Raw genomic sequence first — 27,324 nt, forward strand, 5'->3', positions numbered from 1 at the left:
ATGGAGCTTTCAGACTGCGCCTCATGCTGGTATAAGCCTAGAATTGAGTTGCGTATTACTATTACGAAGGATGATGCCACAATACGAGTAAAAATGATTGATTTCAACAATTGGCTGTCTTTATGGTGTCTTTCTAAGGGGATACAATATTTGTCAGCTTGCAAGGACATGGTTAACAGACCACATTGCTTTGTCAGTGATGGTCTGCACCTTTTCCTTCTAGACTTTTAAATTACAGCTAAAACTTTATCTACCTCCATAGTGCCTTTTTCAGGCAATGTCAAATTGACAAGCCTACTAAACTAATGTAATCAGTATACCTCTAGAGTGGTCAAACAATATGACATGCTGGAGTTCCTCTATGTGCAGATCACCAAAGACAGAATCCTGTACTATATCTTAACAAGCTATAGGTCACTCTCCATGTCCCAAGAAGCTCACAATGCATACTTGGACCTACTCGAGGCACTTACCATCCAACCTAAAACCCTACTCATGGGAGGCTTTAATTACCCCCTCTATAAACTGGGAATCCTACGCGACCTCAAATCTACAGGCACAGAGATTTGTGAACTTCGTAAATACAGACACCCTAGACCAAATAGTGAGTGTTCTCATTAGAGACTCCAACGTACTGGACCTCTTGCTCACAAATATAAGAGAATGCTGTATCCCCTCAACGTCTCATCCTCCCTGATAAGGTCTGACCATATTGCTGTCTCTTTCAAAATCAACTGTGTAATCCCATTAAAACCAGTAGCAAGAACTATTCCAAGGGAAATTACAGCAAGTATGTACTGGCTGCATTGATTTAGTGTGTAAGTTGAAAGACCGCATTTACGAACACATTTACGCTATAAATAGGAAGAATTTTAGTAACGCACTAGCACGCCATTGTGACTCAAAAGTAGGCCACTCATTCAAGTTTAAGATTATATCCCAGGTAGAACCAGTAATGAGGGGAGGGTGTCGGGCCCCGGACAGTTTACTTAAATTGATATTAGAAAGGAGTGAGCTAAATTGGCAACTTAGATTTGGTGCATGTACAGAACCCGGACTACACGAGTCTTGCTCGATTGCATGTACATTAAAGTTAAGGAATTTGTACAGATAACTCAAATAACACTAAATCAACTCATTCCTCCCCTCCCCCCCTTCCTCCCTCCCCTTTCCCTTTCCTTTTTGAACAACTTTAGTTTAGTTAACATTTTGTTGGGGGATAGAATCGGTAAGGTATGATTACCTGGAAAAAGTAAAAACTTTTGTACACGTAAATATAGATGAAAATTGGGGGAAGGAGTCCCATTAGTACGATTAGCGTGCATAATGCTTTGGAACACAAGGGAAGTGCAAGGTAATATAACTAACAGTTTAAGTATAAGATTAGAAGCACATAACATTCAGTACAAAGGGGCTGGATAAAAGAAGTATTTAGGTACTAGCCATCCATTTGGAAGGGAACAGTTAACATCAATTATCAAGGGACTGTTATAGAATTTGTTTAAATTGAGACAGTACTAACAGGATAAATTAGGCAGTCACTCTGATTGGACAAAGTAAAGGAAGAAGTATATTTATACTGACTTTAAGGTATGTGTAAATTGTCTGAAGAAGTTCGGGTAAATCCCGAACGAAAAGCGCTTAACGTACTTGAGTGTTTGTAAAGTTGGCTTGATACCATTTCAAGGACTGGTGTATTGATTTCATTTATTAAACGAGCGGATGTTTTTAAAAAGTAAAAAAACGTACTTTGTTGGCTTGATACCAATTCAAGGACTGGTGCATTGACTTTATTTATTAAACGAGTGGAAGTTTTAAAAAGTACTACTTCAAGGACTGGTGCATTGATTTTACGTATTTAATGAGTGGAAGTTTTTCTATCCTTGGGTCGTCTGTTGGTGACAGCTTTCTTAGTTTATTTGTACTTGTCAGTGTATGCAGTCAATGTTTAAACATTTATCATGAATATTTATTTGCTCCAAAATGGTACCTTTAAGTCCCCCTGGATCACTGTCATGATGTACTTCAAAATGCATAGCAAGAGGGCTTTCAAGTCTAACATTCTTAACATCTCTGACATGCTCTTGTAATCTAAGCATGAAAGCCCTCTTGCTTTCCTCTATATAAAACACTTTGCAAGGATACTCTAGTACATAAACAATTCCCTCTGTATTGCAACAGTACCTACCAATAGGTCTGAAAAATATTCCATTAATTTTTGTCAAATGTTTTATACCTACAGCTAATGCAGCCATTGCAGGGAAAAGTTCCCATATATCTAGGTTCCTTAAATAAGCTATTCCCAGGTAAAGTAAATTTACTGAGGGCGATCGTGTCTTTAATACTGCGTCCCCTTTTAAATAAAAACAAAGCCGTACCACTTAACATATTTGCAAGTTCCTTAAATTTTAATTAAATGAAACAATATTTTATAATGTACTGAAAAATATAGTAGACCCAAACCACAGCCAGTATCCAGAAAAAAGAAACTTTTAATGGTGAGCGCTTTCACGACAAGTTTTGTCGCTTCATCAGACAACACATCTCTTTACTTTGGTATTTAAAATATATTCCAACCAATAAAAACTCCTATGTAGTTAACAATCAATTGAAAGCATTAACAAGACAATTAAAATTTAAAACCATAGATAGAAATTGTCATCTTACTAAGTTTCTTGCCTGTAAAACTGACTTTATGGAAGCCTTATCATTGAGCCCCTTCCCCATTGTAGCTCTCATTCTAATTATCCATTCTAGTTCAGCTACTTCTGTCTTATTGGTAGCATCCCCTCTCCTTTCATTATTTCTGTTTCTATAGCCATAAATCTAAATGGATGTGTACTATCATACTTAGCACATGTTTAGCCAATGCATTATCTGCCCCCCTGTGTATATCATACATGTATTCTCTCATCCTTTGCTTTAACATACGGTTGGTTTTACCTGTATAGTATGAAGAACATACTATACAGTGTGCCAAATAAACAAGATTGCTAGTGTTACAGTCAGCAAATACTCTAAACTCTATTATCTTCCCTGTATCAGGATGAACAAAAGTGCTACTGCTATCGATATAATGACAAAAATTACAGTTGGAACAGGGAAAAGTGTCTCTGTTCCTATTATAGCAATTATCTGATAAGTCCCTGGGGTGACATAATAACCTTTTTACAGATTTTTTATATTTATAGGCAAAGGTGGAGTTGTCTCCCACAGTCTGTCTAATTCCATCTTCAGAACATAATACTGCCCAGTTCTTCCTCTAAATTTCTTGCATGAGATTCACATTGCTTGAGTAGGTAGTGGGTATTCTCATTAACCTAGGGGCAGCTGGTTCCTGACCTGGTGGTGCCATTTTCCTCTGTTCTGAAAAATAAGGCTTTCCTATAGTCTCCGGTAGCCATGGAACCATAGACAGCCCATCATTAACTTCATTTCCTTATATCCTCCATACAAAAATGTATTCTTCAGAACTACTAACTCCCCATCCAGGCTACTTTCATTTGTAGTCAGCTTAGAGGTTCTCAGCCCCTGTCCTTTTATGATATTTTTAAATATATGCCTTGGATGCATACTATGCCTATGAAGGTAACTGTTTCATATATTTGTGTGTTAAAACTGACCCCCAGGTCCTGATTAATCCTTACATCCAGGAAGTCTATTGTGTCATAAGCCTTATTCATGGTAAATTTCAAAAAGTTTGTGCTCCTATTAATATTATGAATGAACTGCTGTATAATTGCATTGTCCCCCTCCCATAAAAGCAAGAGGTAATCTACAAACCTACGATAAAATGCTATGCTTCCTCGAGTTTCAAAACCTAGTTGGTGCTCTCCTCCTCTTCTCAAGACTGGGATCATCTGTAACACTGTAACATCCTAATGTGGATATCCCACTGGCTGGGTGCTTCAGAAATGCAAAAACACTGTACCAGCTCTGTGGCACAAAGTAATTTTAGGCCTGAATACATTTCAGACTACTTACCTGGGCACTGAAGAAGGGATTTAATATGGGTATTAGCTGCTTGCCACTCTCTGGGCTGGGGGGGGGGAGGTGGAGAGGTGTTTGGACATCCCATCAAGGATCCTATTTTGGGAGTAAGTTATTAATGTCCACTTGGTAAGAGTGCAAGCTTGCTTGAATATTTACATCACTTGAATAGTAATATCCACATTTCTGCCAATGGTACAGCCACTTTTGAACACTGACACGGTATGTGTAAGAAAAATTTTAGGGTTTACAGGACACCTCCTGATGGCTTCCAGGATGATGACTGTAATGGTGGGAACCAGTAGCCTGCAGACACAGAGAAGTGAAAGGTGAGTTGCATAAATGAACCTCTGCGAGGGAGAGTATCTTAAGAGGCGGAAATCCCTACTTTTACTTACTGCACCGGGCCCCTCTCAAAGATCAGCTTCTGTGGCAAGTACTTGTATGTCTGTTACGTTTAACTACTTATTAAGATTGTTGGGAAACGGTCTAATTATTTTAAATTAAATTTTTTTTCGTTTAAAATTTCAGTTAACTCGGAAGAAGGAAGACCTTGAGAAAATCAAGAATGAACTTGAACAGCATCTGACGACTGAATCTGCTGCACAGATCACACCTACTACCCCAAGGGTCATTAATTTTCTATTTTAATTACATAAATGTAATATGCTGAACTGCTGTTTTACTGAATTTTGAAGGGTGGAAAAAAAGGCAGACAATGTCAATTAAGGCGGAAGGAAGGAAAGCAGTCAGAAAGCAAATGATAATTTAGTAACGAAAGAAAATATGTACAGAGAAAAATAAAGTGAAAAATAGATAGCAGTGGGGGCAAAATAAGACACAAAAAAGGCAGGGCTTCTAAATGAATGCTTGTCAATATTTATGAAGGTGAAAGGAAATCATTTCATCATGAAAATGATGTTGATCCCATTCATTTATCAGAGAAAGCTGTCATAAAAGAACGTGGCAAACTGAAGGTAGATTGGGCTAACTAGCTTGGCAGTATTTATCCTGGAATTCTTAAAGGAAATATGTATAAACTATTGCTGCCATCTTATTTAACAAATCACGGGAGAATAGTGAGGTTCCTGAAGACTGGGAGAGGGCTGCTGATGATCCATTCCACAAGAGTAGAAGAAAGCAGAAAACTATTGTCCTGTAAGTTTGAACACACTTGTAAATAACATCTCTGAGTCACTTCTTAAGGTGAGAGTTTTTGCACAGAGAGTGAGAATGTATACCCAAATATAACTTTATATCTTGAAATCATGCAGAAAAATCAGATGTTATGTAGTCCAATCTCGCCTACATTCTTACTCACGGGTTCAGAGCCGAATATCGGCTCCGACTCGGTCAACTTTTATTTTCTAGCACGAAGTCTCTTATTGGCTGGGCTAAACAGGTATCCCATGTTGTACTGCTCCATAGCCCCAGATCTCGTTTGCCGCTCGTGTAGCTAGGACGTGGTCTCGCTTCGCTGTGGCTAAGTAACCTCTAAATTTATATTTTCTCTTCAGAAAATCGTTGCTAGTCTAACAAAAAAAAACTATTTTCATAGCTATTTCTTCTGGTTTACTGTTTAAATTTTGTTGAAATGTCTGTGTGTGAGTTGGTCTCCCTAACTGTTCCGGTGGGCTAGGCCCGTTTAAATTAGAGGACCTAGTCCTCCTTTTTTGTGTAGTGTTTTTACCTTACACTTTCCTGTTTTTAGTGAGTAGTTTTCCCTGGTTGAGTTGTGTGTTGTAGGTTTTCAAAGAACCGTTTAACTTAGAGGTTCTTTGAGGTTTTTGTGTGTAGTGATAGTTTCTCGCCTTGCTGTTTTTCGGCTAAGTCATCTCCTTGGTCTTGGTGTTGAGTAGTTTAGTTAAGATGTCTAAGGATCAAAAGGAACATAAACCTTCAGGTTTTAAGAAATGTTCCAAATGTAACTGCAAGATCTCCATTACGGACGGACATTCTGTATGTGTGTATTGCCTAGGAGCAATTCATTTGCAAGAATCCTGTAGCTTCTGCCACGCCTTCAGTCTGAGGGTGCTACAGGAAAGAAAAAAATAAACTTATATTGAAGGGACTCCAAAAACCTTCGTTTGAGGAGTCTTTAGACTCGACTTCTAGTACCCAGTCCAAGGCTTCGAAGGCAACGAAAAGGTCTCCGGCTCCGTCTGTCTCCTCGGAGCCACCGGAGAAAACTTCTAAACTGGACTCTACCTCCACGGCTCCTCTGTCCTCGGGGCCACAGGAGGTATCTGTTGTGCTGGAATCGACCTCTGCTCCAATTTTATTGGAACCCATTCGGAGCCAGTCTCCCAGTGTTAGACATGGTTCTCCTGATAGGAGATCCCAATCCCCCTCTCTGTCCTCCAAATCCTCCAGCCTTTCTGATTTCGATGTCGATAGGGTGGTTCAGATGCTCCTGCAGTCGCCGGTGTTGGCTAAATTATTTTTGGCTCCAACCCAGTCGGCTCCGGAGCCCGTCCCGATGCTTGTGTCGATGGTTCCTTCCCCGAGCACTCCCTTGTCTTCAGAGCCAGAGTGCTCTGCTCCGAGTGATGTTCTTGTGCCGGCTCCGATACCCCTCGAGGGTTTATCGGTGCCAACATCGGCTCCAACCATGTCGACTCCATCCACAGGTTTCGGTACTCGGGTTTCCTCTGTTGGGCCCGAGGGGGATACTTCGGGACATCTGTCGGTTCCGAGCCTCCCCCTCGGTGCTTCGGCTTGGGGAACCCCGATCCCGGTCATGGCCTCGGAGACCAGTCGGTCCTTGGATTCGGGGGGACCCGCCTTCGAGGCCATGAGGAGCTCACTGGCCAGATCTTCAGTTACATCACCCGGATCGGTCATTCCGTCCCCTTCCACCCTGGCTAGAGCTTCTGATGCCCCCCTTATCCGTAGATGGCCGAGCCCAAAGGTCTGGGGGTACCCCCATGAGCGGTCCCCAACTTTCTGAGCGTCCCTCAGAGTCCGTGCCTGAGGAGGCCCCCAGAAAGAAGTTGTGCAAGAGGAAGCACATAGACTCCCAGGACAAGTCTCTCACTTTTGATACCGACCTCGAGGAGTCAGAGGGGTCCCCCGAGTCGTCCTCTGATGACGTCTCTTTCTCCGACATCCTGGAGATATTGAGACAGAGAGGCGACTGGCCGTCCAAAACCCCCTCTGAGGAGGAGTCGGTATTCCTCAAGGCCTTTGGGGCTCAACCCTCCGCCTCCTGGGTGTCTCCACCCTTCATCGAACTCCTGGATTTAATTTGTCGAAGGGTGTGAGAGAATCCTGATTCGGTGGAACCTGTGCCTAGAGGGCCCAATAAATTTCTTTCTGTCCCCCCCCCAGGGAAAGAGTTTCTGTCCAAAGGGGTTTCTGTAGATACCATGGTGGTGGTGGCGGCCACACAGCAGGAAGTAGCCGAGTCTTCTTCCTCCGTCAATCCTCCTAACAAGGAGTCCAGGAGCATGGACCAGCACGGGAAGCGTACCCTCTCGTCAGCTACCTTCACCCTATGGTCGCTGAACTATCTTTGTCATTTTACTCAGCTCCAGAGAGATCTCCTTAAGGAGTTAGGAGATACTCTAGCGGGTAACGTACCTGAGGCGTTAGCGCACACGGTTAACGCCCAGGTGTCTACCCTCAATTCAGTTGTCAACTCGTCCATGAGGCTCATTTCGTATGCAGACGAGGGGGCAAGTAGGGCAGCTAGTTCGGGAGTAGCCCTCAAGAGCAAGCCTGGATATGTGCCTGTGTCACTTCGCAGAGGCCTTCAAGTCTTCCTTCACTGACGCCCCCTTCGATGGGTCCTCACTTTTTGGGACCAAAGTGAAAGACACCCTCACCAGATGCGAGCAAGAAGGAAAGACCCTGTCTGCCGTAGGGGTCCGTTTTCCTCTTCCCTCTAGGCCTTACCCCAAGGCTCAGAGAGGAGGGAAGATGTGGTTCAAGAAATCACAGAAGTCTTTCCCTGCCGCACAAGGCGAGTCCCCCTCCAGAGGCAGAGGAGGGGGAGGTTATTCTGGAAGACACCGCCCTAGAGGCAGAGGAGGTCCCCACAACTCGGGAGACCGTGATTCCTTTCGTGGTTCCTCTTACCATCTTTCCTGATGTGTTGCCCGACTGTGCTATTCCGGAGCCAGTTGGGGGCCACATTTCATTGTACCTGGAAGCCTGGGAAAGCATCACCCAGGATCGATGGGTGCTACGAATAGTTTCCGGAGGTTATACCATTCCCTATTTGTCAGATCCCCCTCCAGTCAGGAGAATCCCAGACGTTCCACCCAGTCAAAGTGATCACGCAGCATTAGAAGTGTCAAAGCTGCTAAAGAAAGGAGTCATCCAACTTGTCCCCTCAGACCAAATTGGATTAGGGACTTACTCAAGATTCTTTTTGGTGCCGAAGAGAACAGGGGACCTGAAACCCATTCTAGATCTCAGCCGATTAAACCACTACGTTCTGAAGTCCAAGTTCCGAATGGTCACCCTTCAGTCCATTTTCCCCGCTGCTGAGAAAAGAAGTGTGGATGTGCTCCATCGACCTCAATGATGCTTACTACCATATCAAAATGGACAGGGCAGCCAGGAGTCACTTACGCTTCCGGCTGGGAGCCAGTCATTTTCAGTTTCATGCCCTGCCCTTTGGTCTCACCACAGCCCCCAGGGTGTTCACCAAGTGCTTGGCGGTGGTGACAGCTCACTTGAGATGTCAAGGATTCCAAGTGTTTCCATACCTGGACGACTGGCTCCTCACCGCCCCCACCAAGCATCTTCTCATCCGGGCCAGGGACGCTACCATTACCCTCTGTCAACAACTAGGAATTACCTTGAACTGGGAAAAATCTGCCTTGCTACCTTCACAGCGTGTCACATTTATAGGCGCAGAGCTAGACACCGTCCAAATGCGAGCCTTCCTGCCCCAAGAAAGGATCGGAGTGTTGCAAAATCAGGTTCATGCTTTATTTACCCCTCAGGAAAGTACAAGCGAGATGGGTGCTTCAGCTTCTGGGATCCATGGCAGCTACCATTATGTTAGTGCCTCTAGCGAGATTACACATGAGGCTTCTTCAGTGGCTCCTCTTTTCCCAGTGGTCTTTTCAGAAACTCCCCCTTTCCCACCAGATCCTACTCACGGACCGATGCAAGCAGGATCTCCGTTGGTGGCTATGTTCCACCAATCTGAACGAGGGAAACCCGTTTGTCCCTTCGTCACCTGTCGCCACGGTGACCACGGACGCCTCCCAGATGGAGTGGGGGGGCATTATCTTGGCAGGACAGTCCAAGGCACATGGCAAGATCACGAGGTACATCTGCACATCAGAGTTTTAGAGATGAGAGGGGTGTTATTGGTGTTGCGGGCACTTCAGAGCTCTCTTCCTCTGGGAACGATTGCAATTCACTCGGACAACATGTCCGTTGTGTGGTACCTAAACAAGCAAGGAGGAACCAGATCTTACCCCCTGTGCAGAGAGGCCATGCAAGTGTGGCAGTGGGCAGTGTCTTCCCAACGGTTTCTAGTGGCAACACACATTCCAGGGAAGGCCAGTGTGATAGCAGACAGGCTGAGCAGAGCTATTCTGATGCCTTACGAGTGGTCCCTGAACCTTCTGGTTGCAGAACAGGTTTTCAGCAGGTGGGGTCAGCCTTGCTGCGATCTTTTTGCCAGCCCCCTCAATGCCAAATGCAGCAGCTACTTCACCCTGATCCCCCCACAGGGGGAGTCACCCAGGGACGCTCTAGTCCACGATTGGCTCTCCGGTCTGCTCTATGCTTTCCCTCCGTTTCCTGTGTTACCAAGAGTGATTCAGAAAGCCATATCCTTGGGAAGCAAGATGATTCTAATTGCCCCACACTGGCCTCACCAAGTCTGGTTCTCCTTTTTTCATCAATTCGCAGTGGACAGTCCTTGGATTCTGGACCCAGTACTGGACCTACTGACGCACATGTCGGGGCAGTTCCATCCCTCCCTGCGGACCCTCAGGTTGACAGCCTGGCTACTCCACTTCCGTCATTAGTCAGACTTCATCGTTTTTCGCCTGAGGTGGTACACATTCTATCCTCTTCTCATAAGTCTTCCACCAGGAAGATTTATTCCAGCAAGTGGAAGAGATTTTCCATTTGGGCTCAGGCCCAAGGACTTGACCCTTACACAGCCCCAATTCCTGCTGTTTTGGATTTTTTGTCCATGCTCTTTCGGCAAGGTTCAGCCCCTGCTACCATTAAAGTGCAGCTGGCTGCTATTTCTAATTTTCATACCTCCTACGAGCCTTCCCTTATTGCACATAAACTCTGTAAGGCCTTTCTGAAGGGCACCTTGTTACTCCGGCCTCCTGTGTCAGAACCTATCATGCCCTGGGATCTAAACGTTGTTTTGCAAGCCTTGACTTCCCCACCTTTCGAACCAACTGCCTCCTGTGAGTTAGTTTCTGTCTTGGAAAACTGCTTTCCTAATAGCCATCACATCAGCTAGACGGGTGTCAGAGATTCAAGCTCTGTCCATCAAACCCCCGTATTTAATCTTCCATAAGGATAGGGTTTCTTTTAGACCTAATCCATCCTTTCTTCCTAAGTAACATCTTCTGTTAATCTCAATCAGTCTATCGAGCTGCCAGTTTTCTTCCCTCAATTCTCGAGCAAAGCAGAGTTTAGATTTCATCAATTGGACGTGCACGGGCAATTACGATTCTACTTACACAGAACAAAACAATTACGAAAAGCTGACCAATTGTTTGTGTCTTTTTCAGAAAGTAGAGCAGGATCCCCTATTTCCAAGGTTACAATCTCCAGATGGATTTCAAGTTGTATTTCCTTTATTTACTCCTCTGCAGGCAGAAATCTACCGTTCCCCGTCAAGGCTCACTCTACTAGGGCTGTTTCTGCGTCAATAGCTTACCATGCTAGACTTTCTTTGGATGATATTTGTGCTGCAGCCACGTGGGCTTCCCCACACACCTTTATTACTCATTACAAACTGGGCGTGGCTTCTAGGGGCCGGGCTTCCTTTGGTTCCACAGTCCTCAGGAGTATCTTTCTTTGAGCCTCCCAGGATAGAGGTGCTGGGGATGCTGTCCCGTGAGTAAGAATGTAGGCAAGATTGGACTACATAACATCAAGAAGTTATGTACTCACCATAACGTTCAATATATGTACTCCATCTCACCTCACATTCTTACGTACCCTCCCACCTGTCCCCTTCCTGGAAGATTTGGAGGCTGGAATTGGCGTTTGAGTACCCTTCAATGGTAGTTGTTTTTTCTTATTTCCCTGTAGTGTGTTATTGTTATGCATGAGGTGTGATTGTGGGTTGGCAGCAAACTAGATCTGGGGCTATGGAGCAGTGCAACATGGGATACCTGTTTAGCCCAACCAGTAAGAGACTTCATGCTAGAAAATAAAAGTTGGCCGAGTCGGAGCCGATATTCGGCTCCAAACCCGTGAGTAAGAATGTGAATCGAGATGGAACTACATACATCGAACGTTATGGTGAGTACATAACTTCTTGTTTTTTTTCTTTTTTTGGGGGGGGGGGGGGGTCTGAAAGATGTAATAGTAAACTTTATTTAATTTCCAAAGTTCTAGTACTTTGGCAAAGACAAAACCTAATTTTTGCATTCCGAGGGGCACAGTACTAGGGCTCCTCCTGTTTGGTATCTACTTCTCTGACCTTCCACTTGTTAATTCAGACTTGTGGTTAGCTGAATTTGCTGATGACTGCTAGATAGATGTTCTTATAGCACTCAGTAACATTTTACTACATCAAGCACTAAGCTATACAAATCACTAGCATTTCAGAAAAATTGTAGCTAGAGTATAATCACTGCTGCTTCTGTTTTGCTCCCTCCATCCTCTCCTCACAACCTTATATTCCCAGGCTGGGTGGGAGACTCCCTGTTTTTCCATACCCCCATACAATTATACTTGCCCCTTTCTCCAATAGTTTAGAAAGTGCAGAAGGGCTATTAATACTTGCTGTGGTCTCATCTCTGAGAGAAGCTTTTGCTTCTGGATCACCTCTTGGATCTCCCATTTCACCCATCTTGTAGGCTTCACCTGGATATTCACTCCCTTTGTCTAACTGCATGATTTCTTCATTTCTGTTAATGACCAGGGACGACTCCATACATGGGTGGGTCCAGATCTTTACTACTACTCAGAAGCTATTCAGTCATAAGTTGTACAGGGAGAAATAAGTTTTCCTTGTAGGACTTTGTGGCCCTGATCCATTCTTAGCTTGAATTCCATCAGTTTTTTACTCTCTCTCCTCTTTTTGATGTGAGGGTCTAGCTTCTCTGCAATTAAAATATATTTACCAGATATTTCCAATTTTCATGACACCATTCATTTTCAGTCATTTTGCTTCTCAAAAAGTGTGTAGTGTGCAAGACCTTCCTAAAAGGGACTTTTTTTTGCTTTGTCCTTCCCTCAAGGATCCTACCTGATATTAAGACTATAATTTCGTACCTGAGAAGCTAATCCTCCCTCCTTTCAAGCAAACCAATTCAACTGAGCTTAAGTTTCTCATATTGGAGAACTCTGTTTCTCAAAGCGATTACTTCAACCACAATAACTTTAGAATTTCATGTTCTTTTCTTTCAGGGCCCTTGTCTGGTCTTTTACAAGAATAAGAGTTGACAAATCCCTCCTTTTTGCCAAAAGTAGCCTCAGAAACTATAAATCAAACTATGTACTTACCAGTAATTTTTAGTCATATTACAACAAGGGGGAGTACGCATTTCATTGCCTAGATCTCTCCATAGGCAGTTGAGCTGCTTCTTGCATTGTACAAAATGGTGCATACAACAAAACTAGTTGTTTCTCTCTCTCCTCCAAGATGGGATCAGCAAATATCCAAAGTTAGTCTGTCCAGATTGCTTTCTGATTACATTTATTTTATCTATATCTCATCCAGTAGGTTCCTTTCTTCTAAAACTAAGGCTTTCCCCCACAACGTCAGTGTCCACTACTTCTGCCTTCTTCAAAAATTATTTTGTTGACATTTGCTTCTGCTACATTGGCTTCACTGCATACTTTTGCTAAGCACTATAACATTATAAATTGGGCGGGTTATCTCAGTCAAGGTATTCCTTCTCAGCCAACGTGGTCTATGGTAATCCATTATGATGCAACCTAAGATGTTAGCTGGGGACTGTCACATTCTTGAAGTGGACAGACTGGATAATGTGATATGATAGCTATGCACTTACCATAACGTTGGCTTTTTAATTTTCCATGTCCACCCACTTTATTAATCTTCCCTCCATCATCCTCCAAACTGTCACATCACGACTCTCCTCAGGCCTTACTGACCTTCCTATTCCTGTCTGAGGATTACTTTCCTGCAGTCAAAGAATTCAGAGTTAGGGTTACTACTTAGGTAGGCAAACAGGAGGAGTAAAGCACTATGATAGATGAGGGTGGAGTTTGCACTGTGTGAAAGAGTGCTGTTTGCCATATCAGCATCTAGCAGCAAATCCCCCATCCTGGAAGTGGAAGGACATGGCTATTCAAGATATAATGCTATGATAAGTTTATATCTATAATTTCTGTGAGTGAATATGAGATAGAGGAGGGCTGGATCTTTTGTGGTTCAAAAGGCTACTGACACAGATCCTCATGAAGGAGTCTGTAAGTGACTGTTTGCAGAGAGAGTGATGCCAGTCTGCCTTGGATAATGAAGGGTCTTGAGGTCACTGATCTTTTTAGTTAGGAATTTTGGAGATCTCTCAAACTGAGTGATATATTTAAACAAATATATGACAAAAGGGGCATTACATTTATTTATGGGTCAGATGAAATATGAGTAAATTAAAACTGAGACAACTTTTGATCTTGAGCAGATGACTTTGGAAATCAAGTTAGAAGGCTTTCCAAACTATTGCTGAAGTATGATCAAAAGATAAGGAATTATCAAGAAGGCTACCTAGAGCCCTTATGACAGTGTCTGTCTGGAGGGATGTGCTTGCCTGTATGGTATGATATGGAAATGTTTTGTTCACCAAAATGAACTACACTGCATTGTACACATTTAATTTGAGACTGTTGTCTTTGAAACAATTGCTAACATATTCTAACCGTGTTAGAGTAATTGTGAGCTAATGAAGGGGGGGGTCAGCTACTACTACGAGATTTACAGTCACCGTGCAAACTAAAAAGCCTGGAGCATTGGCCTAAAGTTCTCTGAAATAAATGCCAAATAGATGAAGGTCCAACACTGAGCACAATAGTATACCACAGGAAAGGTTTTGCCTTCAGAAGTGCCATCTTTGACTCTCACCTAGGGGTTCTGTCTGACAACTAGTTAACTATCCACTGCACATCATATGGATTTGGATTGAGATTTAGAAGCCTATAAATAATGCCTGCATATGAAATAGTGTCTTGGTAAGTTCAGTACATGCTTGTATGTACTGCATAACTGCCCTCCAGTGGTTCAGTGACTTTTTCAAGGAAATTGAGGTTAACTGCCTTTGACAAAGGTGAATCAATGAAGATCCAAGAGTAAGAGAATTTCGATGGTCATCATTGTCACTGCTGCAGTAGCTTTTAGGCTTAGTTGGGTTTTGTTCTGCCCAGGACACAACAACAGGCCAGATTCCTAAAGCTCTGACTTACTCCCATACCTTTACTCTCACTTCTGATTGAACAGTTCTTTGGAAGGTAATCAGATGTCGGAGAGAAGCTTTCCTCAGTACTTTTGTGTCGCCTCTTAAAAAAGCAGCTCAGAGGCTTTACAGGAGCAGCAGCTATATTTCAGTTTAATTTCTAGCAGATATGTCCCAGTGGGAACCCTTCCACACAGTCCTTTAAAGAAGAAAATGTGTCTGACCCCGGTTTGTGGTGGCTGAAAGGGTTACACTGGAGGAAGCTTAAGATTTTAAGCAGTATTTACCCTTTACAAAACCTGAAATTCTTTAGAATGTTGCAGGTTTCCTGTCAGAGAACACTTATTTTTTTGGGGGGGGGCATTTCTGTGAGAAAATGTACTTTTCCTGTATTGAGTTAATTTTAAAATTTAGACTTGAAGTGTTTTATATGGGCAGGGATTATTACAGGGTATGTTATCAGTTGTATACACATGGTGACAATGTACCTTCCATTTTTTTTCTGTCAGACTTCATTTTTTGGGAAAAGGGTTTCTGACAGGATTTTAGTGCGATGCTTATGCACTACTGTGAAACAGGATTGTGTACGTGAACACTTTTTGACAATTTGCAGCAATACATGCGACCTTTGAGACATCCTTCTCAGTTACAGCATGGATGTTTACCCCTTTCCTACTGTCCATAGAAAGAAAAAGGAACTTACCAAAGAGCCCATGCCAACAATATGGGCTCAGTCAACACCTTAGCTGATAGTGAGTGACTCTGCAATGACTATTTCTTATTCCTTAGGCCACTCCTTTACCTCTCCAGCTTCCTCCAGTGTAACCCTTTCAGCCACCACGAACCAGGGTCAGACACATTCTCTTTGGGCTGTTCCAGTGTCCGATCTGGGCATGGGAGGAACATTTTCTGTGAGCAAAGGAATGACTTCAAAAGATGTTGCTTTGAGTAGCTGAGGCAGTAGACCTCTAGACTGGTCTGAAGTGCCTTCTGGGTCTCTCTTCATCCAAACCATTTGCCTTAAAGAAGAAAAAAATAAAGTTAAGCACTGTTCTGTATGTATATTAGAAAAAAAATGATTTTCTTACTTTAGCCAGACAGTTATTTCAGGCTGTTTATCTTGATGCTCAGAAATCAATACCTGACAATGTCAACAGAGAAATTCCTGAGGAAAACATGTTGGAGGACTCTGACAGAGTCAGGGTGGCTCTGCCTGCAGATTGTCAAGCCCAAGTCTCCAATTCTGAGAGAACCTGGTCCTTACAACCTCATTTGGAAGAATTTACATATTAGAAAAAAATGATTTTCTTACTTTAGCCAGACAGTTATTTCAGGCTGTTTGTCTTGATGCTCAGAAATCAATACCTGACAATGTCAACAGAGAAATTCCTGAGGAAAACATGTTGGAGGACTCTGACAGAGTCAGGGTGGCTCTGCCTGCAGATTGTCAAGCCCAACTCTCCAATTCTGAGAGAACCTGGTCCTTACAACCTCATTTGGAAGAATTTACATTTTCTCAGACAATACCCAGGATGAATAGGGTATTTTTATGGTAACAGGTGGGTCTTCCTTCTGAATTGAGGAGAGATGTTACAAGCAGGTATGCCTCATTTCACTCCTATACCTCCTATTGTACCAGCATTGGAGGATGTATTTAATGCTACCTGCAATAAACTGTCAACTTTCAGTTCCTAAAAAGACAGACTTTGCAAAGTTTTTCATAATAACATCTGATCTGATATAATTTTCATTCATTCCTCAACGAATGGGTTTGGATCCAGCTTAGCCACTTTTTTTTTTGCAGTCTAGGATCCGGCTCTTGGGCTCCTTCCATTACCCACAATGCCCCTCATTACTGCTTTACCTCAGATGTCATTTGCCACTCTAGCAATCAGTCGTAATTCCACGCTCTTGAGCTGGGAGTTTGCGAGTGAAAATATATATTTTTTTTTAAATCTTTGGGCTAGTGTAAATTTTGTCAGGACCTTTCTTACCACTGGCATAGACTTTTTTCTACCATCTGTGGTAGCCTTTCCCCTCCTCTCCTGAGGTAATTCACTTGCACCCTGCTGGTATTTTTCCTTTCTTTTCTCTCTTCCCAAAAAAAAAATTATATATATATATATATATATATATATATATATATATATATATATATATATATATATATATATATATAGATAGATATATATATATATATATATATATATATATAGATATAGATATATATAGATATATATATAAAATGTTGTTGACTTGTATTAAAATTGTTCTAGGTGCATTTGTTGCTTACCTTGTATGGATATAAGATACCCAATTGTAATGCCCACAGGAAGTGCGTGTATTGTTTAGGCCCTACTTACCTCCAGATTTCCTGTGAAATCTGCAAGGGTTTTAATGCCAGGGTGGTCAGTGATTGGTGTAACAAGCTTATCTTGAAAGGATTATTGCCAGCTTCTTCTGCTGCAGTTCCTTCTACTTCACGGGCTCAAACTCCCTCTAGAAGTCATAAAACATTGCAGACCAGGGAGTCTAAAAAATGCTGCCCTGATTGTACTCCTTCCTCAGCTCTGAGTTAGGAGCCACCTTAAAAACAAAGAAAGGCCTCGGATCTGACCTCTTCACATCCGATTGCCCCTAAAGTGAAAAAGACCTTTGATCCAACATTGTTGGGTCCGCCTGCACTTCCATCTAGATCTCCTCAGATCCTGTCTCCCCTCTTCTCGCCAGAGCCGGTTTCTCAGAGACTAAGATCACCTTTCCTCATGGAAACTCCAAAGAAAACTTCTCTTCCTGCCTTGGCCTCCTTCTCCATCAGGTCTTCCAGAGCCTTTCAGAGCATGATGAGGACGGGATGATGAGAAAGTTCCTTAGAGCTCAGATCCAGTAGGGGTCCTTCAGACTCCATCCGTCATTAGATCCGTGAGTCTACAGTCTTCGGCATCCCCTTTAGTGACTCCTTCTCCAAACCAACCAGAGATTTCAGTGTGATCAAATCTGAAGTTCCTGAGTGCAAAGGCGTCAGATACTAGGATGTTACCTTCCTTGACTGATCATTCCCCTGATCCGATCTTCTCCTAGTGCTTCAGAGCAGAATGAATTTCTGAGCCGAAGTATTGGGTCTTTGGGGGGGGGGGTGACTTTGACTCCAAGGGTTGCTGAGATGTCGCTTCCCCTTGGTGCCTGGGCATTTGACAGCTCGGGTCCGATTCCCATCTCTGGGATGAAACTTGGGGGGAGTGGAGTATTGGCTGAGCTGAGAACTTCAACTCCAGGTAGGCTGATTTCTACTTCCCCCGGCCCCTTCTGCTTTAGAAGTAGTGGAAAGTGTTTCTTTGGCTATCACCTCTTTGGATCATATTCCCATTCCTTCTCAGAATTTGAGTGCTAAGTCGCACCATGTTTTTAGACAGAGGTAGCCAGCCCTTCACAGCTTCCAAACAGTCCTGGTTCAGGGGCTTCCCCTTTCTTCCGAAACTTCTCTAGAATACCCCACTGAAGAGGTCCATTGGAAAAAACTGTGCAAAAGGAGGCACTTGGATTCCCCTCAGTAATAAGAAAAAAAGAAGTGATACCAATAGCAGACCAGGCTAAAATTGAAACAGGAATATTTTACTTGTTAGCGCTTTCATGCAGAAGAATCCCCTCAGTAATCATTGAAAAGAGGACACTGATTTCAATGAAGGAGAAGAGTCCCCCAGATCTCCACCAGAAGATGGCTTATTTGGAGACATTTTAGAAATCCTGCACCAAAAAGGTGGAAGGTCTTCCTGGAGCCCTTCTCTGGAGGAATCTTTGTTTATGGAAGCCTTTGGGTCTGGCCCGTCTACATCTTGGGTAACCCACACACACACATTTTTCTAGGTTACAGAGGGTCTTGTTAAAGGAACTCTCTGACTCTAACCTACGCCCATGTCTGTGCAAGAAATGAACGTTTTTTTCTTCGAGATTGGCCAACCTACAGTCCACATCTAATGCATCCATGGGGTTTGTCTCTCATAGGTAGGTACTAGGCTGTCTGCCCGAAGGCATTTATAAGCCTAGCCGGAATGTGTTGGCTTTTGCCGCCCCCTTAGTTCCCTTTGCCTCTGTCCAACAGAGCCACTGAAGTGATCCCTGGGGTAAACTTATAGGTTCATCATGCTGCTGAGGGTCCTGCACAGGCTGCTGGTACAGGTATATCCATAAGGAGGCATGCCTGGATGCACTTCTGCAACTTTGTGGAGCCTTTTAAGGTGTCATTCATCAGTGCTGTCTTTGATGGATCTCTGTTTGGCCCTATCATTAAAGATACGCTCTCCTATAGTGAACAAGATGGAAAGACCCTATCTGCCTTAGTAATCTGTTTTTCTACCCCACAAAGATCCTTCTCCAGAAATCAATGTGGTGGTAAGAAAATGTGGTTTCATAGGATCATAGATTACTAGGAATATGTAATACCATGGAAATGCTAGTCAATACCCAAGATTGCATTTAGTGCCGACTGTCCATGTCCAGAAGGGTTGTTGGCTCTATCCCGGGTAAGAATTTACAGTGCCCCATCCACTCATCCAGGTTCCTCTTGAACAGTGTCCTAGAGGTGCTCTGTTTTACATAAACTGGTAGCCTGTTCTAAAGATGCAGCAGTTGCTGGAAGATAAATCTGTCCCTCCAGCATGTCTTATTTTAAAGCCATATTTAGGCCCCTGGAATGGGTAGCCCTTGTCCCATTTCATTTAAGGATATGCAGCGAGTTCATTAGGTTTGGGTCTTAGATTGCTGTGTAGACCAGGCATAAGTCTCCCCTAAGAAATCCATACGATACAGAGTATAGTGACAGGGACTTCAGTCAGTCTCTGAAAGGCACATGCTAGAGCCCCTTGATCATCTTTCTTAGAAATCTCTGTGGTTTCTCTAATTGCTATAGGTGCTTAGTATGGTGCATGCCAAATGTGGCGTTCTACTCAATTATGGGCTGGATAAGTGCCAAGTATAGGGGGGTTATAACCTCTTTTGTTCTTGGGATGATGCCTTTACTAATCAAGTTTACTACTTAGAAAACTTTCCTTACTACAGTAGACACATGGTGGTCGAAGTTAAGGTCATAGTCGACATGTGATCCCAGGTCCCTTACCACTTAATGGATCCTTAGGGTATTGTTGTTTTGAAAGTATGAAGGGACATTTTGTGCCAAAGGGAGTCCTGATGCATTTCTTTGCATTCAGTTTGAGACCATAACTAATACACCAGTCGATCTGCACGAGATCTTCTTGAAGTATACTGTCATCATTTGGGGATTTAATGATTGCACCTAGTTTGCAGTTGTCTGCATACTTGGTCAGCCACAACCCCTTCGTTTTGACCTGAACTTCTGAGAAGTATATACCAAACAGTAAGGGGATCTAGCACTGACCCCTGTGACACCCTACTGCTAACAGGTCTGCTGGTTGATGTGGAGTCACCCACTTTGATAGTGCGTGTCTGGTTTGTGAGCCAGTTGGCAACCCATATTACAACAAAGGGGTTTGCATTCATTGAACGTGGGATTGTGTTTAAAGCCTTTGCTAGACCAAGTATGCTGTGTGCACAAATTTGCCCTCGTCAATGGCCCTGGTCACATTTTCAAAGAAAGCCACCAGATTTAACAGGCAGTTTGGTATATGCTTGGGTCCTACATTTTAGGCTATGTACGTAGCTGTAAAAGGCCTTATGGATTATCTTTGGCTATACTTGCTAAGTTTCTATCAGAGGGGTCCTTGGAGGATTTGACAAGTTGTCTTATTTGCCTGTTGAGGAGGGTGCTTTTCCATTGTTGGGGCCTTGCCTTTGTTTTCTTGGACAGCAACTTTTTGCATTTATTATAAAGTTTGTTGATGCTGGATGTCCACCATGGCAGCTTGTTTTTACTTAGGGCTCTGGCTTTGATTCTTTCTGGTTCAGCCATGTTTATACAAGTATGCAAGTGATTGTACAGGGCTTTAGTGTAAGCTTTGGTGTAGTTACCACTTCCAGCTTGGGTGGGGCTTGAAATGCATTTATACCTTCACCTAGGAGGTTGTAGTTTGCCTTGGTGAAGTGTTTGATTTCACCCTTTCTGAGTTTTGGTGTTAGTGCCAGCTCAAAGGTGACTGGTTTTGGAAATCTCAAGGGCCTTTTCAAGATTCACAATGAGAATTTTCTCCCAGAGGCAGAGGGGGAAATAATTATAATAATGGAAGACGCAACCCAATCTGCAAAATCAAGGGTCTCTGTGTTTCTTCTTGGAAGGTTGCCCAACTGTTCTCTAGAGACAGTCGGGGGACACTTCTCTTTACACCCAGAAGCCTGGGCATCCATCACAAAAGACATGAGTGCAAAGAAGCATATCTAAAGGATATATTATTCCCTTTTCACAAAATCCACCAAGGATGAGAAAGAGCCTCCTGGATGTTCAACCCAATCAACAGGAGCAAGCAGCCCGAGAAATTCAAAAGTTGCTCAACAAGAGAGTCATCAAAGAGGTCCCAACAGACCATACAGGATCTGTTTTTTCTCAAGTTTTTTTTAATGCCAAATACGACAGGGGCCCTGAGGCCCATCCTGGATCTCTGTTATCTAAACAAGTTCATAAAGAACCCTAAATTCCAGATGGTCACGGTTCAGTCCATTCTGGCATTGCTCCAGATGACTGGATATGCTTTAGAGATCTGAAAGATGTGTAGTATCACATCAAAAGAGCAGGCAATCCCGCAGATTCCTTTGTTTCTGCTTGGGAGACTGTCATAAGTTCAGGGCCCTGCCCTTTGGACTCACCACAGCCACCAGGGTGTTCACCAAATGTATGGAAGTGGTTGCTGCTCATTTAAGACTGCAGGGATTCAGGGTGTTTACCAAATGTATGGCAGTGGTTGCTGCTCATTTAACACTGCAGGGATTTAGGGTGTTTCCTTATTTAGACTGGCTCCTCACCGCTTCAACCAGGCATATGTTAATAATAGCCAGAGACTACCTTCTTCAGTTGACCCACTTTCTAGGCATTACAGTAAATTTTCCAAAGTTCAAACTTAAATCAGTACAAGTCTTGGAGTTTATAGGGGCTCACCTAGCACAACAAATCTTCAAGTATCCATGCCATGGAGCAGATGTTTCCCAGGGGACACACAGTACTAAGGAGTGGGTGGCCTCCACTTCCAAATCTGGGAGTAATAAGACTCCCCCCTATGGTAAACTGTCTCAATGACTTCCTTTTAAAATTTCCAAGCACTTATCAACTGACTGCCCCTTTGTGGGGAACGATTGCTCTTCGTGCAAAGAATTGGGAACTCATTACCCAGGACAAATGGGTTTTAAATATAGTGTCCCAGGGATACAGATTTCACTTCCACACATTGCCAACACCAAGCGGGTGCTGGACCTACACCGAAATCAGTGGGCAGAGGCGCAAAAACAAGTACTTTCTCTCTTAAGAATGGGGGCTATTCAACTGGTACCAGAAGAGGAAAAGGGACAAGGTTTCTACTTGAGACTTTTTCTGGTACCCAGAAAAGACAATTCATGGCGCCCTATCCTGGACCTGTCTACTCTAAACACCTTTTTAGAGAATTCCAAAATTCAAGATGCTGACTCTTCACCAATTACTTCCTATGCTAGGCAAAGATGCCTGGTTGGCAACACTAGATTTAAAAGAAGCATACCTGCACATCCCAATCAGGGAATCTTGCAGAAGATACCTACGCTTCAAAGCAGGCTACACGCATGATCAGTTCTCTGCACTGCCCTTTGGCTTATCTACTGCGCCCAGGGTATTCACAAAGTGCCTCGCTCTAGTTATTGCATTTTGCAGGCAATGAAATATTCAAATATACTCTTACATGGACGATTGTCTAATTCAGGCAGAGCGCCAAGACACACTTTTGAATCATCTGGCCTTTGTTCAAATGATTCTAACTTTTCTGGGGTACACCATAAATGAAAAAATATCACATCTGGTACCCTCTTAACAAATTATATTCCTGGGAGCAAGCTTGAATACAACTTCCCAGATGGCTTACCTCATACCAGAGAAACAAATTCATTTCACAACCTACTTCAAACAAGTGGCCACAAAAACCCTGCTATTTGCAAGACAAATACTGCAAGCCTTGGGGTTAATGGCCTCCTGCATTCTTCGAATTCCATATGCAAAACTACATATGAGGAAACTACAGTAGTATCTAAAAAGCCTATGGTGTCAACATTCTCAGGATATAGAAGCAAGGATTCCTATCATACCTTGCCTACGTCTAGAGTTCCTTTGGTGGGCAGAGGCCTGCCACCAAAACAAGGGACTACCTTTCACACCTCCCCCTGCCTCCCAAACCCTAACAACAGACGCATCAGACTATGCATGAGAGGCTCACCTGGCAGGAGAGTGCTTTCAGGGCAAATGGAACCCAAGTCAAATGCACCTGCATATCAATCAAAAAGAAATGTTAGCTGTACAGAATGCTCTGACAGCCTTCAAGGACCACATCCTTCCAGGACAGCTAATGGTAAAGAGGGACAACACCACTGTTATATGGTACATAACAAGTAGGGGGATATGCATTCTTACCCCCTCTGCAGACTAGCCATGGCATTGTCGAACACAGCCTTGAGCTACCAAGTGCACCTACAAGCTCAATTCCTGCCAGGAAAATTAAATACACTGGCAGACGGACTAAGCAGAAACGTCATGGACCCACACAAGTGGAAGCTGAAACCAAGGATTTTCAACATGTTGACAAGTAAATGGGGGAGCCCAGATATAGACCTTTTTGCCTCTCCCCAGAACTACCAATTGGGCAAATTTTGCACAAGGACTCCCCACAAACAAGCCTTGAAAGTGGATGTTCTGTCCAGCTGGAAAAACATATCAGTCTATGCCTTCCCCCCTCTGCCTCTGCTCTCCAAAGTACTACTAAAAATCAAACAGGACAAGCCAAGGATGATTTTGATCACTCCAGACTGGCCGCGCCAACACTGGTACCCCCTCCTGCGCATTGTGTCACGGTTACCCCATGGCACCTGCCTCAGACTCCTTCCCTATTGTCTCAGCAGGAGAACCAGATTCTGCACCCTCAGCTTCTAACACTGAACCTTGCAGCCTGGCTAGTTACATAATCTCTCCTTTACCATCCCTCAGTAAACCTGTGATGGATATTTTAGAGGCAAGGAGGCCTAGGACTAGAAAATCTTGTGCTGAAAAATGGAAAAGATTCTGTGCCTGGAACCAATCTCAAGGGATGAGCACAGCAGCACCCAGTTTACCTCAGATTTTACAATACTTAACTGAGATACTTCACAAGGGCCTGTCTTTTTCCTCCATTAAAATCCATGCCTCAGCCATTTCAGCTCATTATAACACAGAACCTCCCCTCTTCTCTCATCTACTGCTCGAGCAGTTCCTCAGAGGGGCCAAAAATTTGAGACCACCCAGAACTCCAACCCCAGCCTGGGACCTTAACTTTGTTTTGGAGAAACTCTGTCTACCTCCTTTCGAGCCAGCTGGTACTGCAGACTTAAAATTCCTTTCTTGGGAAATGGCTTTCCTTTTAGCAATCACTTCAGCTAGAAGGGTATCTGAATTACATGCCATTTAACCAGATTGTTTAATGAAATTTTGGAAAGTCAGAGGATGCCTGAGGAGTGGAGAAAAAGTGTTTTGGTACCTATCTTTAAGAATAAGGGTGATGTGCAGAGCTGCAGTAACTACAGAGGGATAAAATTGATCAGTCACATCTTGAAGTTATGGGAAAGAGTAGTGGAAGCTAGGTTAAGAAGGGAAGTGATGATTAGTGATCGGCAGTATGGTGTCATGCCAGGAAAGAGCACTACAGATGCAATATTTGCTCTGAGAGTGTTGTTGGAGAAATACAGAGAAGGTCAGAAGGAGTTGTACTCTGTCTTTGTGGACTTAGAGAAAGCATATGACAGGGTGCCTAGAGAGGAGTTGTGGTACTGTATGAGGAAGTCGGGAGTGGCAGAGAAGTATATAAGAGTGGTACAGGATATGTACAAGGGTAGTGTGACATTGGTGAGGACTGCGGTGGGAGTGACAGATACGTTTAAGGTGGAGGTAGGATTACACCAAGGATCAGCTCTGAGCCCTTTCTTATTTGCAGTGATGATGGACAGGTTGACAGATGAGATTAGACAGGAGGCCCCGTGGACTATGATGTTTGCAGATGACATTGTGACATGTAGTGAGAGTAGGGACCAGGTTGAGGAGACCCTGGAGAGGTGGAGATGTGCTTTAGAGAGGAGAGGAATGAAGGTCAGCAGGGCTAAAACAGAGAATATGTGTGTGTAAATGAGAGGGAGGGTAGAGGAATGGTGAGGATGCAGGGAGTAGAGTTGGTAAAGGTGGATGAGTTTAAGTACTTGGGATCAACAGTTCAGAGTAATGGTGAGTGTGGAAGAGAGGTGAAGAAGAGAGTACAGGCAGGGTGGAATGGGTGGAGAAGAGTGTCAGGAGTGATTTGTGGCAGACGGGTACCAATAAGAGTGAAAGGGAAGGTCTACAAGAGGGTAGTGAGACCAGCTATGTTATATGGGTTGGAGACGGTAGCATTGTCGAAAAGGCAGAAGTCAGAGCTGGATGTGTTGTTTCCACCGACTAAAAGGTCTAGCTCCATCAACTTTACGATCCAAGCTAAGGATGGGACCATAATTTCTCCGGACCTTTCGACAAAATTACTAGGGGTAACCATAGACAACAATCTAAAATTTGATATACATGTAAACCAAATGATTAAAACCATCAATAAGAAGCTAGGCTCGCTATATAGAATAAAAAGCTTCTTGACCCCCCAAGCCAAAATTGCCATTGCCCAGACTCACCTTCTCTCCACACTCTTGTACTCGTCCCCCTTACTTCACAACATAAGTAAAACTGTCATGAACAAGCTCTCCAATTGCTACAATCATATCGCCAGGTTTGTTACTGGGTCACCATATAGGACCCATCATTGTACCAATCTAGCCAAGCTCAATTGGACTGAGCTACCGAACCTAATTTCTTACAACCTACTAGTCCTTACCCACAAAATAATATACAACCCCGACTACACTCCTTCACTCAAAAAGCTGGTTGCCCTTTGTAATAACCCACGACCATTGAGGTCATCCAACCGTCTCCTCATCCAGACATGCAAAACTAACAACTCAGCTGGTGACCCCCTTCTCACCAACTCTGCAGGGAAAACTTGGAACAAACATCCCCCTGATATCACCTCTCTCTCCACTTTAAGTCAATTTAAAACTAAACTAAAAATACACCTGGGTTCTATACGTACTTGCCATTGTCTAAACCTGGACTAGTTAACTCTCTATTTAACATAGTTCCCAAGCACCTGGCTATTATCCTATATATTCCTTATTATGCTAATCTTTCTTACATCCGGTACAAATATGATGGAATAATTTATTTTGTTCTAGTTTAATTTGTATTTTGACTCTGTGGCTTTTAAAGTTTTTGTCATGGCTGGAGCTTTTCTCCCCGGGCCTCCACTGAAAATGGACATGTATCCAGTCGGATCTTCCCGGTTAACAAATGTAAAATAAAATAAATAAATAAAATAAAATAAAGATGTTAAGATTTGCACTGGGTGTGACTAGGATGGACAGGATTAGGAATCAGTATATTAGAGGGTCAGCTCAGGTTGGACAGTTTGGAGACAAAGCAAGAGAGGCGAAATTGCGTTGGTTTGGACATGTGCTGAAGAGGGATGCTGGGTATATTGGGAAAAGGATGCTAAGGATGGAGCTGCCAGGTAAGAGGAAAAGAGGAAGGCCTAAGATGAGGTTTATGGATGTGGTGAGAGAGGACATGCAGGCAGTTGGTGTGAAAGAGCATGATGCAGAGGACAGGAAGAAATGGAAACAGATGATCTGCTGTGGCGACCCCTAATGGGAACAGCCGAAAAAAGATGAATGATGATGGCAGTGGAGCCTTTCATCATCTTTCCTGCGGACATGGTGTCCCTCAGAACCAATCCATCCTTCATGCCCAAGATGGTATCCAGTGTGGCTTTTAATCAGTCCATTCATTTGCCAACCTTCTTTCCCAATTCACAGAACAAAGGGGAACGGATACTGCATTCCTTAGATGTGCACAGACAACTTAGATTCTACTTGGACAGGACTAAACCTCAAAGGAAATCTGAACAACTGCTGGTGGCATTTGCTGCAGGGGCAGAGGGGAAGGCTATTTCAAAGCAAACAATTTCTAAATGGATAGGCCATTGCATTTATTTCTGCTATAAGCACCATGGAAAACCTATCACCCAGGGTATCAGACCTCACTCCACCAGGGCTGCATTTACCTCTACAGCCTTTCTCAGAGGCGTCCCTACCAGGGGCATCCTAGAAGCTGCTACCTGGAGTTCTGTACATACTTTCACCAAGCATTATCATTTGCCAATTTTCTCTAAATCCAGAGCTGGCGTTGCCGCTGCAGTCTTGCAGGGCCTTATAGTTGGTCCTAATGCTATCTAAATTCCTCCTCCCAACCATAGCTTTGGGAATCTACCCAAATGTAATGACTGCAAAAGTGAAACGCGAAGAACATAGTACAGTTGTGTACACTTACCATAAATGTAGATGTTCCAGTGTATTCACTGTTGGAGTCCTGGTTACCCTCCCTCCAGCCTCCTAACTTCTTTTGGCTATACCTCTACTTTCCTTTACTATGCTTAAAAGCCTTTTTGGTGTATTTGCTTTTTTGTTGGAGGTATATCATAGTTCTTTTATATTTAATTGCTTCCCATTAGGG

The 27,324-nt window shown here is 43.4% G+C and overlaps 1 protein-coding gene across 1 annotated transcript in view; it reads left to right on the forward strand.

The window, feature by feature from the left end:
* KIF15 (kinesin family member 15) overlaps nt 1-27,324 on the forward strand; it is a 2,415,358-nt gene that overhangs the window by 1,995,515 nt on the left and 392,519 nt on the right. The window contains exon 33 of the mRNA XM_044065522.1: nt 4,522-4,620. Coding sequence (XP_043921457.1) covers nt 4,522-4,620 — 99 coding nt within the window. The remainder of the gene's footprint in view (nt 1-4,521; nt 4,621-27,324) is intronic.

This window comes from Protopterus annectens, chromosome 3.part0 (genome assembly GCF_019279795.1).
Source record: "Protopterus annectens isolate FY-2018-M chromosome 3.part0, PAN1.0, whole genome shotgun sequence".
Classification (NCBI taxonomy): domain Eukaryota; kingdom Metazoa; phylum Chordata; order Ceratodontiformes; family Protopteridae; genus Protopterus; species Protopterus annectens.